Source organism: Cnephaeus nilssonii, assembly GCF_951640355.1.
Source record: "Cnephaeus nilssonii genome assembly, chromosome: 17".
In the NCBI taxonomy this organism is placed as follows: Eukaryota; Metazoa; Chordata; class Mammalia; order Chiroptera; family Vespertilionidae; genus Cnephaeus; species Cnephaeus nilssonii.
In genome coordinates, this window is record NC_137088.1 from 1107811 (window position 1) to 1119767 (window position 11957).

At 61.4% G+C, this 11957-nt stretch overlaps 1 protein-coding gene across 2 annotated transcripts; it reads right to left on the bottom strand.

Moving 5' to 3' along the window:
• Window positions 1-72: 72 nt before the first annotated feature.
• Window positions 73-11708, bottom strand: SHISA5 (shisa family member 5). Of its 2 annotated transcripts, XM_079794969.1 has the most exons (6): window positions 11560-11708; window positions 9450-9606; window positions 4237-4341; window positions 1619-1734; window positions 1241-1453; window positions 73-1161 (listed from the first exon to the last, which is right to left on the bottom strand). In XM_079794969.1, the coding sequence occupies exons 1-6, from the start codon at window positions 11615-11617 to the stop codon at window positions 1082-1084; spliced, it is 729 nt and encodes a 242-aa protein (XP_079651095.1). In that variant the 5' UTR covers window positions 11618-11708; the 3' UTR covers window positions 73-1081. The 2 variants fall into 2 exon arrangements, with proteins under 2 accessions (XP_079651095.1, XP_079651096.1); XM_079794970.1 differs by lacking the exons at window positions 4237-4341; window positions 9450-9606; window positions 11560-11708 and adding an exon at window positions 2525-2642.
• Between the last annotated feature and the right edge of the window lie 249 nt (window positions 11709-11957).

Below are 11957 nucleotides of genomic sequence, written 5' to 3' on the forward strand. Positions count from 1 at the left end.
CTCACGTTGCCGTTCCTTTCCCATCCTCTAAAAATCAATCTTTTTAAATCCTTAAAGAAGGGGGCCAGTAGCTCCAAATGTCTGCTTTATTATAAACAAAGGTGCAGATCCCAGACTCTGAAACGCATCATCAGTACAAAGTTGAGACAGATCTGGAGACAGTCGCAGAGAGACGGGACACCGAGGTATTCGCATCTGGGCCAGCAGCCCCCGGGGCCCCTCCCCCTTGGTCCAGAGGCTGGTGGCCATGTCCCCGCTGCCAGGACAGTGGAACTAGGGTCCAGGAGCTGGTGTGAGGGAGGCAGGAACTGTCAGGTCAGATGGTCCCTCTCCTCTGGGCCAGTGTCCCTCTAGGACCCAGGGGTTTCAGCCTCAGCAACATTTTAAAACAGAAAAGAGGCAAAAAAAAGTTTGGCTAAAAGTGTAACAAAGACACTGCAGGGAGGACACCTGAGTGTGTAGGTGGACAGAGGCCACCCTGTCCACTTGTGTCGGGGGCCAGGGCAGCCAGCACCGAGGCGGGCGTGGCCTCCAGATGTTCTCCGGGAGGGTGCAGGAATGCTCCTGGCTCCAGGGGATCAAAACCCAGCTTAGCCGGGCCCCACCCACTGCCCGGCATCCCAGCTCTGCTCTGGGAAGGGAGGCCACACCTGGGGGCAGGCATGGCCTCAAGGGGGCTGGCCACTGCAGACCCCACGTGTGTGTGCTCTCTGCCCACAAAAAGCTGGGCTGTCCTAGTGACCACGACCCCACCTGGCCTCCCTGGGCGGTCTGGCCAGGAACGCCCCCATTCTTTGAGTTTTGCTTGAGATTTCAAGGAAGCATAATTTGAAGTGAGGAAGAGAACAAAGTACGGTTCCAGCAACTCTGGTGAGGAGCGTCCCACCCCGTCATCACAAGTGTACAAACGGCACACACGCCGCACGGGAGAAAGGCCGTGCCTGCATAGCCGCGCGCACACACACACACACACACATGCACTCACACGCGCGCACACACATGCACACACACATGCACACACACACACACGCACGCACGCACACATGCGAGGCATCAAGTGGCAGCCAGAGAGGCAGTGCGCTCAGCGGGTGGCCTTCGGGGGGTCCATGTAGGCTGGGTTGTAAGGAGGCTGGCTGGCAGGATAGGCCATGGCTGCATCCCCTGAAAAGAGAGGAAGAGGTGGGCTGCGGGCTCCACGGGAGCGGGGGTCGGGCAGGGTCAGCGCTGGCCCGGTACTCACCAGCCAAGGTCTCGTGGTAGGCCGGCGGGCCCACGGGATGGGCCGGGTAAGGCGGTGGGTACTGCGTCGGGTAGGGTGCTGCCACCATCCCTGGCTGGGGGGGGATGGGGTGGTAGCCCTGGTACGACGGCCCGGGGTAGCTGGGCGGCACGCCTGGAGGCTGGGGGTACGGGGCGTGCACCACGGTGGTGGACGTGGTGGTGGTCACCACCGCTGTGAAGAGAAGCTCGTCAGGACCTCGGCTGGCCCCGCCCCCTCCAGCTAACCCAATCAGGGCCCGGGCACTCCTGGCCCCGCCCTCCCTTCAGCGTAACCCAATCAGGGCCCGGGCGCGCCTGGCCCCGGGCGCGGCGGGTGGGTGAGGGCGGGCGTGCTTACGGCGGGGGCGGCGGCACATCTTGTACAAACAGCAGCAGGAGCAGGTGAAGCACACGATGATGGTGACGATGAAGAGCACAAAGATGGTCAGGCCGATGGCTATGGTGGCCCCGAACCTGCCAAAGAGCCGGTATGACCCGGGGCCTCTCGGCCCGGCCAGGACCCGCCACCCGGCACCCCTCCTGAAGGAGGAAACGCTGGGCTGCGCGGACAGAGCCGCTTCCGGGGCGTGTGGCTGGAACCCACACCTCCGCTTCCTCCCGGGCAGACCGGCTGTGAGGCCCCGCCCCGCCCCCACGTCTGTCCACCCGCCGGCCTCCAGCACCCGGTCATGGAGCACAGCCGGGCACCGTGGTTTAAGCCAAAAACTCAGGGTGGACGAGACAGACCAAGTCCGGCCCCGGGAGCCCGCAGGCCCTGCAGGAGGCGGGGTCGGAGCTCACAGCCCGCATGCCGGGGGAGCCTCTGCGCTGCAGGCTCAGTCCGGGCAGGGCTGTCCCGGGCGCACCCCTGGGCTTCCCGGTGGGAAGACGAAGTCGTCGCCCCGCCCCCCCCGCCGGCCCCGTTGAGAGCCGGGATCTCCCGGGAAGCAGCTGGACCGGAGGGTCACCACACGGACCCGCAGGGCCCCCTGCCCAGAGCCGGGGACAGAGGGACAGACCCTTCACCGCGCCCAGAGCTCCCGCACCCGCAGGACGTGGGCCGGCGGGGGGCGCCTTCCCGCCCAGAGGCCCGCATCGCCCCTCCCTCCCCGCAAGCTCCCAGGCGCTGGGCTGAGCCAGGGAGCGGGAAACGCACTTTCCCAGACTCGGTGGCCGGGAGGGCAGGCCATGGCTCAGCTCTCCCCGTCTGTGTCTGTCTGTCTGTCTGTCTGTGTCACTCACACTCACTCACACACACTCTCACCCCATGGCCGCCTCCGCCTCCCGCACTCAGCGTCCTCCGCCGAACTCCCCTCCTCCCACCCTGGGTCCCTCCGTCTCATCTCCTCCCCTTTCCTCTCTGCCTCCTCTTTCGCGGAAAAGGAAAGCGAACCCGGGCCCTGCCCCCCTGACGTCAGAGGCAGGAAGCGCGGAGCCTCTTAAAGCCACAGCAGGTGCGACTGCCCAGCATGGGGCTGCCCCTCCGCCCAGGCCACCCACCCTCTCTCCCTCCCTCCCCTCCGCCCGCTCCGCAAAGAAAAACAAAACGAGAAGATGAGCCTCTTGGTGCACAAGGGACCTGCCCATGAGGAGTTCATGAGCAGAGGACCCTGTGACGTGCTTTCCACAGAAACGCTGTTTTTTCCCCATCCACAGATTTTCGGGCCTAACCTCAGTCTAGCGTCTTTTTGTTTGTTTTGTTTTGTTAATCCTCACGGTCCCTATTTTTCCATTGATTTTCTTTTTTTTTTGAGAAAGTGGAAGGGAGGGAGACAGACAGAAACATGGATGTGAGAGACACATTCACTGGTTGCCTCCTGCACGCGCCCCGACCAGGGCCGGGGACCCTTCAGTCTTCGGGCTGACGCTCCATCCACTGAACCAAACCAGCCAGGGCTGGTGTATCTTTTACACCAGAGAGACTTGTGGCTCAAAGGGCCCAAACATAAGACAGAGATATTTAAAATGTGGGTGTCAGGGCGCATGCCCTGGCTGCATGCTCGATCCGCAGTGGGCTGTGCAGCAGGCAGCCGATCGATTTCTCTCTCATCAATGTTTCAATCTCTCTGTCCCTCTCCCTTCAATAAAATCACTAAAAACATCCTATCGAATAAAGAGGGAATATGCTAATTGACCCTCACACCATCACAAAGATGGCAGCACCCACAGCCAATAAGGAGGGAATATGCTAATTAACTGTCACTCCCTCAAAGATGGCAGCACCCACAGCCACAAGATGGCGGCGCCCAGTCCCCTCAGCCCCCAGGGCCGCCCGAGGCTCAGGTAACCAGGGCTGGCCGAGGCTTGCGCTGCCGGCAGTGGCAGCAGCAGAGGTGTGATGGGGCATCGCCTTCCGTGATCGCCTGGTCACCTCCTGCCCCTGAGGGCTCCCGGACTGTGAGAGGGGGCAGGCCGGGCTGAGGGTCCCCCCTCCAGTGCATGAATTTTCATGCACCGGGCCTCTAGTTTAGAATAGATAGATATAGATATATGGGTGACCATGGACTTCCTGGTTTTCCTGGGCTTCATGGAATGCCAAGACTAAAGGGTGAAATGGGCCCCAAGAAGATAAAGGATTACCTGGATTTTATGGCAAAAAGAGAACAAAAGGCTGGTTTTCCTGGCCTTCCCGGATGTGCCGGGGAGCCAGGCCCGATCGCCCATCCCGTTACACTCACCACCACCACCCATCACTGTCTCCCTCTCTGCGCCCACCCCGTCCCTGAGCCAACATGAACCCCCACTCTTGGCCTTTCAAATGCCAACCCCAACCACGGTCAGTCCCATCCCCAGCTCGATGATAAGGATACAACGTCCCAGCACAAGGATCAAGACACGGTGACGGCTTCCTGGGGACACTTTCAGGGGGCTCACCCTGATGACTGTCTCATCCCAGTCCCCACAGCCCTCCCCGAGTCCGCCCCAGCCCCCCTGACACCTCCGCCCGAAAGACGCCCACCCACCGGCGGTACTTACCCGGGCAGGGGGTCATTGTCTATGTCGGAGGTGAACTCCAGCAACGAGTTCGACTTCTCCAGCGATGAGGCCGCCTCCTCCAGGTTCTTCCTGACACTGGCCAAGCTGCAGAGAGAAAAGCCCGTGATGAACACGCCCAACCCCGCCAGCACGCCCAGGAGCGCACACGGAACATGCCCAGGAGCCACCCCGGGACTGGGCCGGGCGTCCTGAGGGCGGATGGCATGCACGCTCCTAGGGTCTCGGGCGACGATGCCATGCATATGCCGTGCATTCTTCTCACGTGCACATGGGACCTTCCCCAGGACAGACCATGCGTGAGGCCACAACACTAGTCTCAACAGATTTGAAAAGACAGCTGCCATACCAGTCCCTTCTCGGACCACAATGGGATGGAGTTAAAATCAGTAACAGGTCCTAACCGGTTTGCTCAGTGGATAGAGCGTCGGCCTGTGGACTCAAGGGTCCCAGGTTCGATTCCGGAAAAGGGCATGTACCTTGGTTGCGGGCACATCCCCAGTGGGGGGTGTGCAAGAGGCAGCTGATCGATGTTTCTCTCTCATCGATGTTTCTAACTCTCTATCCCTCTCCCTTCCTCTCTGTAAAAAAATAAATAAAATATATTTTTAAAAATAAGTAATAGAAGATTTCAATGCCACAGGGTTAAAAAAAAATGCCAAAAATAACTCAGACCTTGGGAAACGAATTAGTCTGGTACAAAAATATTTAAATAAAAAAAAAAAACCCACCCAGTGGGTTGAATAAATCATGAAGGAAGAGAATTTTAATAGTGAGATGGTATTAAACTCAAGAAGGTGGGAAAAATCGTGAAAACCCCCAAAGAAGGAAGGACGTCAGAAAGGTAAGTGCGGCCGAAACCGGTTTGGCTCAGTGGATAGAGCGTTGGCCTGCGGACTGAGGGGTCCCAGGTTCGATTCCGATCAAGGGCATGTACCTTGGTTGCGGGCACATCCCCAGTAGGGAGTGTGCAGGAGGCAGCTGATCGGTGTTTCTCTCTCATCGGTGTTTCTAACTCTCTATCTCTCTCTCCCTTCCTCTCTGTAAAAAATCAATGAAATACATTAAAAAAAAAAAGAAAGAAAGAAAGAAAGAAAGGTAAGTGCGAAGAAGGAAGAGAACAGCCACAAAGGGTCAGAGAAGATCCACAGAACCAAAGCTGCCGACATCGGCAAGACCCCCCGAGAGGAGAAACGACACAAAAGGGAAAGTGCGATGGAAAAGGGGAAGTGAGCGCAGGCACAACGGAGATTTTAACAACAACCGCCCCCTGGCCCGGCTGGCTCGTGGGTTGAGTGTCAGCCCGCGGGTTCCATTCCAGTCAAGGACACAGACTCAGGTTTTGGGTTCAGTCCTGGGTCAGAGTGTGTGGGGGAGGCAGCTGATCCACGTTTCTCTCTCATATCGATGTTTCTCTCTCTCCCTTCCTCTCTCTAAAATATATTTAAAATCAATAAAAACATATTTTTTTTAAAAATCAGTGTGCAAGCCCTAACCGGTTTGGCTCAGTGGATAGAGCGTCGGCCTGCGGACTGAAGGGTCCCAGGTTCGATCCCGGTCAAGGGCATGTACCTTGGTTGCAGGCACATCCCCAGTGGGGGGTGTGCAAGAGGCAGCTGATCGATGTTTCTCTCCCATCGATGTTTCTAACTCTCTATCCCTCTCCCTTTTTCTCTGTAAAAAATCAATAATATATTTTAAAAATCAGTGTGCAAGCTTTGGCCAACAATGGCACAGTGGGGAGTACCCAGCTGGGACCCAGGGCGGGCAGGCTGGGAGGGAAAATCCATGGGGTGAGCCTGGAACCCGGGACTCCCTCCTGGGGGCATTCCCGATGCCAGGTGGCCGCCGAGAGGCGGGGCAGAACCTCTGAACGCCTCGGGCGGTGGGATGAACCCCAGAGCCCGAGGGGGAGGCCCCAACGAATCCGATCACTCATACCTCAGCCTCAAAAGCTGCCCCCCAAGAGGAAGGGGGACACTGAGGACACAGCTCCTCCTCCCGCTCGGTCTCCGCCATCAGGCGGCGTGAACTGAGTGCCCGGGTCCCTGACAAAGGCCACTTCCGTCCTCCCTGGAGGAAACCCCCAGCTCCACATTTCTACAATCAACTTAGCCAACGCCACGTCAGACACACAGTCACAAATGCTCAGGAACGCCCGACCAGACGGCACGAACAGAAAACAACACGCTACAGCCGACAGGAATGCGGGGGGAGGGGGGTGTCCCAACACGGTTATCAGACACGGACGTTCAAGTAACACACACTGTTCAGGGAGATTAAAGAAAAGGTGGGACAATTCAAGAGAACTTGAAATATTAAAAAGATAATAATAAAATTCTAAGACTAAACAATAATACAGCAGATTAATAACTAGAGCCCTGCCCTAGCCGGCTGGGCTCAGTGGGTAGAGCGTCGGCCTGCGGACTGAAAGGTCCCGGGTTCGATTCCGGTCAAGGGCACATCCCCGGGTTATGGGGCTTCGATTCCCAGTGGGGGGCGTGCAGGAGGCAGCCAATCCATGCTTCTCCATCATCATGGATGTTTCTATCGCTCTCTCCCTCTACCTTCCTCTCTGAAATCAATAAAAATATATCCTAAAAAAAATTAATAATAATAATTAGAGCCCTACTTGGTGTGGCTCAGTGGATAGAGCATCGGCCTGTGGACCAAAGGGTCCCGGGTTCGATTCCAGTCAAGGGCATGTACCTCGGCTGCAGGCTCCTCCCTGGCCCGGGCCCTGGTCGGGGCGCGTGCAGGAGGCAACCCATCGATGTGTTTCTCTCACATCCATGTTTCTCTCTGTCTTTCCCTCTCTCTTCCACTCTCCCTAAAAATCAATGGAAAAACATCCTCAGGTGAGGATGTATAAAAAAAATGTGAAAATAAAGAAAGAATTAGACACGGCGAAGGGTATAATTTGTGAACTGGAGGGTAGGTCCAAACAAACATGCCCGCGGAAGCCCGAGGACACAGAGAGACGGCCGATGTAAATACGGAATTGGGTGGGCGAGACGTGGAGGAATTCACCGAAGGCCTGACAGAGCTGGGGCCGGAGACCCAGGGCAGAGGAAGGCGAGGGGGGCAGAGGCGGTCCTCAAGGGAGCGAGGTCGCCCATTTCCCGAAACTGGGAAAGGAAGCCAGTGACTCCTGAAGGGCCGTGAACCTCAAGCAGCACCCATTCCAGGAACCACACCTCGCACCTCGCCGTCTACCGGCTGGAAACCCGGAGACGGACAGAACGTCTTCAAGGAAGAAAGAGCACGTTTCCTCGCAAAGGAGCAGTGACCCCTGCCGGCTGATTCCCGCAGAAACCACGGCACCGGGGACAATGAGCGGCTTTAAAGGACTGAGCCAAGTGGGTACCTGCCCGGCCAGAAAACGCCCTTGCAGAAGGAAGGGGAACAAGGACATTTCCCAACAAACAGAACCCGCTACCAGCGGACCTGCAACGACAGGTGGAAACATGACCTCAGAGAGGCTCACAGCAGGACGCAGGGAGGAGCCGCCCAGGCCTCCCCGCTTTCTCAGCGTGTTTCTTTCCTCCCGAAGGTCTAAGGGTCCCCACGAGGCTTGCAACCAGGGGAGCATCGGGCAGCAGCAGCTCGGCCGGGGCGACCCCTGCACCTGTCCCCAAGGCCCCCTTTCCTCTGACTCCCCAGAGCCAACCGCAGCCCCGCCTGGGCCCTTTCCTGCTGCTCCTCTGTCCGAGGCCCCTCCTTGTTCCCGTCCCAGCTCCCATAAACCTCCTCTCTCGCCCTGGCCGGTGTGGCTCAGCGGACAGAGCGTCAGTCTGTGGACTGAAGGGTCCCGGGTTCGATTCCCGGTCAGGGCACATGCCCGGGTTGTGGGCTCCATCCCCAGTGTGGGGCGTGCAGAAGCAGCCGATCGAAGATTCTCTCTCATCATTGATGCTTCTCTCTCTCTCCCTCTCTGAAATCAAGTATACATACATACATACATACGTGTGTGTGTGTGTGTGTGTGTGTGTGTATTTAAAAAAACAAAACTGGAAGCATCTTCCAAAACTGAACACCTCACTCAGTGACTCAGCAATTCCACTCCTAGATGTTTATCCAGAAGTGTGTTTCTTTTATTTATTTTAAATTGTTTTTCTTTTTTAAAATATATTTTTTTATTGATTTCAGAGAGGAAGAGGGAGTTAGAAACATCAAGGATGAGAGAGAATCATGGACTGGCTGCCTCCTGCACGCCCCCCACTAGGGATCGAGCCCACAACCTGGGCCTGTGCCCTTGACCGGAATCGAACCCAGTCCCAGGACCGACGCTGTATCCACCGAGCCAAACCGGCCAGGGCAGAAATGGCCCCAAAAATCTGTTAACAGAGAGAGCGAGAGCGAGGCAGTTCTCACTCTCGCTCAGAACAGCAGAAGCTCCTTGGAGTCTCTGCGCATGAGGACAGCCAACTCCCATGAGTGAATGGCCTTTACTTTTCTAAAAAAAGGGCAGCGTCAACCCATGGGCCACGCAGGAGGGCACAGCCATGGTCACTGACGGCCAATCCCTGCGCTCAGACCTTCCTGTGCCCTCCCGGGCCCACAAGACGGCACCTGCACAAACCACATGCAACCCCTCCAGGTGCCCGTGTGCACTGTGGGCACACACGCCCAGGTGCCCGCCACCGGAGGGCACGCTGGTGTAAGTACACCCAAGGGTGAGCACGGGGCCAGCGGGGAACCTGCTCAGCCTCGGCTGGGTGAGCTGGAGCCTCCAGGGGAGGGGAGAGCAGGGCGAGGGGCTAACTGAACAGGGTGTGGGAGTCCAGCCCAGAGCAGAGACCCCCCCCCCCAGGCCCCAGGTCCCCCGCCATCATTTATTTTGTTAATTTTAACTTTTTATTGATTTCAGAGACGAAAGGAGAGGGAAGGAGAGACAGAAACATCAATGATGAGAGAGAATCATGGATCGGCTGCCCCCTGCTCGCCCCACACTGAGCCTGCAACCCGGGCCTGTGCCCTGACCGGGAATCGAACCGTTACCTCCTGGTTCCTAGGTGGACGCTCAACCACGGAGCCACGCGGGCCGGGTGTCCCCCACCATCTTGAAAGGGCTGAGAGGCGGGAGGGGCACGGCCATTCCCTTCCCTGCTTGGCCCTGCTGGCGCACCCACCACGACCCCTGGCGCACCCACCGCGACCCCTGGCGCACCCACCGCGACCCCTGGCGCACCCACCTGTCCTGGACGTCGGCACAGCCTCCCTTGCTCCAGAAGGGCTTCTTGAGGGCGTCGGAGCAGCAGTACTGGCTGTAGCAGGTGCCGCAGCAGAACACGGGGCAGGTCTTGGGGGAGAGGCTGTCTCCAGCGGCCACGATGCACACCTCGCCGTGGGCTGGAGCGAGAGACACTGCTCACCGGCGGCCACGAGGGGAAGCCTCACGCCAGGCCCGGCCACGTCCCGCCAGCACAGCCCCCCCTCAGCATAGCCCAGCCCAGCAGGCACAGCCCCCCCCAGCACAGCCCCCCCCCCGCAGCACAGCCAGCACAGCCCCCCCAGCCCAGCATGCATCCCCCCTCTAGCCCAGCAGGCACAGCATGGCGGCCGCCTTTGACCCCCACCCCAGCCCAGCCTGCTCCTGGCCTGCTCCTGAGGCACACAGAGGTGCCCCCCTGGGCTCCCCCCGCCCCCCGCCTCTGATGGGGAGTGAACTTCCTAGGTGGGTCTGACCGGGCCAGTCCCACCCTCACCCGCACCCTGGGCTTCCCACCCGCGCCCTCCAGGCCTCCTCCAGGCCCCGGTCCCACGCTGGACAGTAACACCCCGGCAGCTGCCGGGACCAGCACGGGGCCGGCCAGTTCTTGATCCTCATGCCCTCTGGCCAGCCCTCGGCCACAGCAGCTCAGCCCCTGCTGGACTCTACACTCAGAGGCCAGCCCCGACGGCTCGCGCACGGCGGCCGTCTCCTGACCGACTCACCATGGGCTACGGTCACACCCACCCGTGTCCCCGGCACAGCCCTCGGGGGCCCACAGCGGGTGCCTGGGCCATGGATGCCCTCGGGGGCCAGGGCTCTGAGGCCCGGACCATCCAGGCTCTCGGCCACAGACGTGGGATCGAAGGCCGTCCCGCAGGCCGGGGTGAGGACAGACCTCGGACACAGTGTGGACAGCGGCCCAGGACTCTGGGTGACCGTGAGGTTGGCAACCTCCCGGCGAGATGCTACACCCGTTCCCACCAATGACCTGCCTCCTGCACGCCCCGGGGAACGAGCCCGCAGCCCAGGGCCGGTGCCCACAGGCAGGACGGGAAGTCAGGGTTCTGCCTGGACAGGTCCCAGTGGAACCAGCCAGTCCCCCAAGACCCGAACGACTGTGGGGAGAGGCCTGAGGATGAACCCCGAGGCGTGCCCATGTCGCCTGGAGACGCCAGAGCCCCAGGGGTCAGGGCCTCTGGGACCCTGGGCACCGGGCGCACGTGGCCGCCCACGGAGAGACCGAGAGAAGAGCTGAGGACGCTCGGGCGGGAGAGGGGAGTCCTCCGTCCGGCAGCTCCAGGCAGAGCCCGCTGGGGCCGCTGAGGGCGGAGCGGGGGACGTCCCGCAGGCCCAGGCCAGCACCCGCTCGGCACGCCCGGCCCCTCCGCTGGGGCCAGACACAGGCCTGCGCCCCCTCGGCCCAGAGCCCAGGACAGTGTCCTCCGACCCCGCACACTCCGGCCAGGCCCTCCGGGCACCCCAGCCCCCCAGGAAACAGGCCCTTCCCCGAGGAGCACCCCCAGGCTCTGGCTTCCTGGGATGGGGTGCCCATTACTCACCTAACGGCCGCCCGGCCACCTGTGGATCTTCAGTCCAGTCAACGCCGGGCGGCAGGGGTCCCCCCACCCCAGGGCGGCGTCGCCGGGCCCACCGCGAAGGCACAGCGCAGATGAGCAACCGGATGTCCCCCCCTCGTCCCCCCCCCCCACGATCAGAAACTTGAACAGATTCACAGTCACCGACCCCCTCGGAGGCCGTCCGCGATCCCAGGGCCTGGCGGGCAGGGCGGGGCGCCAGCCGCAAACCGAGGCCAAGGGAGGGCGGGGAGTCGCGCCCCAGCCCCGGGGGGCCACCCCCAGAACATCCGGGCCCACAGCCGCCACCCCAACTCCGGACGGACCGTGAAGGCGGCAGCCCGGGGTCTGGGGTCAGCTCGGCGGGGCGCGGGGGCCGGAGGTCCGGCCCGGAGGGGTGCCAGCCGCCCGGGTTCCGGGGTCCGGGCTGGGAGTCTGGGGGCGCCGCTGGGCTCGGGCCGGACGGCGGGACGTGGCCCCCGCCCCCTCCCCCTCCCGGCGGGACCCCGGGCTCACCCCCCGGAGGCGGCAGCAGCAGCAGCAGCAGCAGGACCCGCGGCGCCGGCGCGGCCATGGTGCGCGGTGGACGGACGGACGGACGCGCAGCGGGACCGCCAGCCGGAAGCGCAGACTCGGGCGCAGCCCGATCGGCGACCCGCGCGGACGCCCCGCCCCGCCCGCCCCGCCCCGCGGTCCTGGAGCCCCGCCCCCGAGGGAGGAGGAGGGGGAGGAGGGGGGAGGCGTCCCCGGCCCCGCCCGCCGATGGGCACCAACAGGCCCCGCCCGCGGCCACGTGCCCCGCGGACCCTCCGCCCCGAGCGCCGGGCAGGTGCGGTGGCCCAGGCGGCACCCCCAGGCGGCACCCCCAGGCGGCACCCCCAGGCGGCACCCAGGAGGAGGCACCCAGGAGGCGG

Bases quoted from the DNA above. Each gene is read 5' to 3' on its own strand.
- SHISA5 (XM_079794969.1), bottom strand. From the start codon at position 11,617: ATGGCCGCGCCGGCGCCGCGGGTCCTGCTGCTGCTGCTGCTGCTGCCG. The intron at 1,454-1,618 runs GTAAGCACGCCC...TTCTCTTCACAG, and splicing joins GATGTGCCGCCGCCCCCGCC to CGGTGGTGACCACCACCACG. The intron at 1,162-1,240 runs GTGAGTACCGGG...CTCTCTTTTCAG, and splicing joins CTACCACGAGACCTTGGCTG to GGGATGCAGCCATGGCCTAT.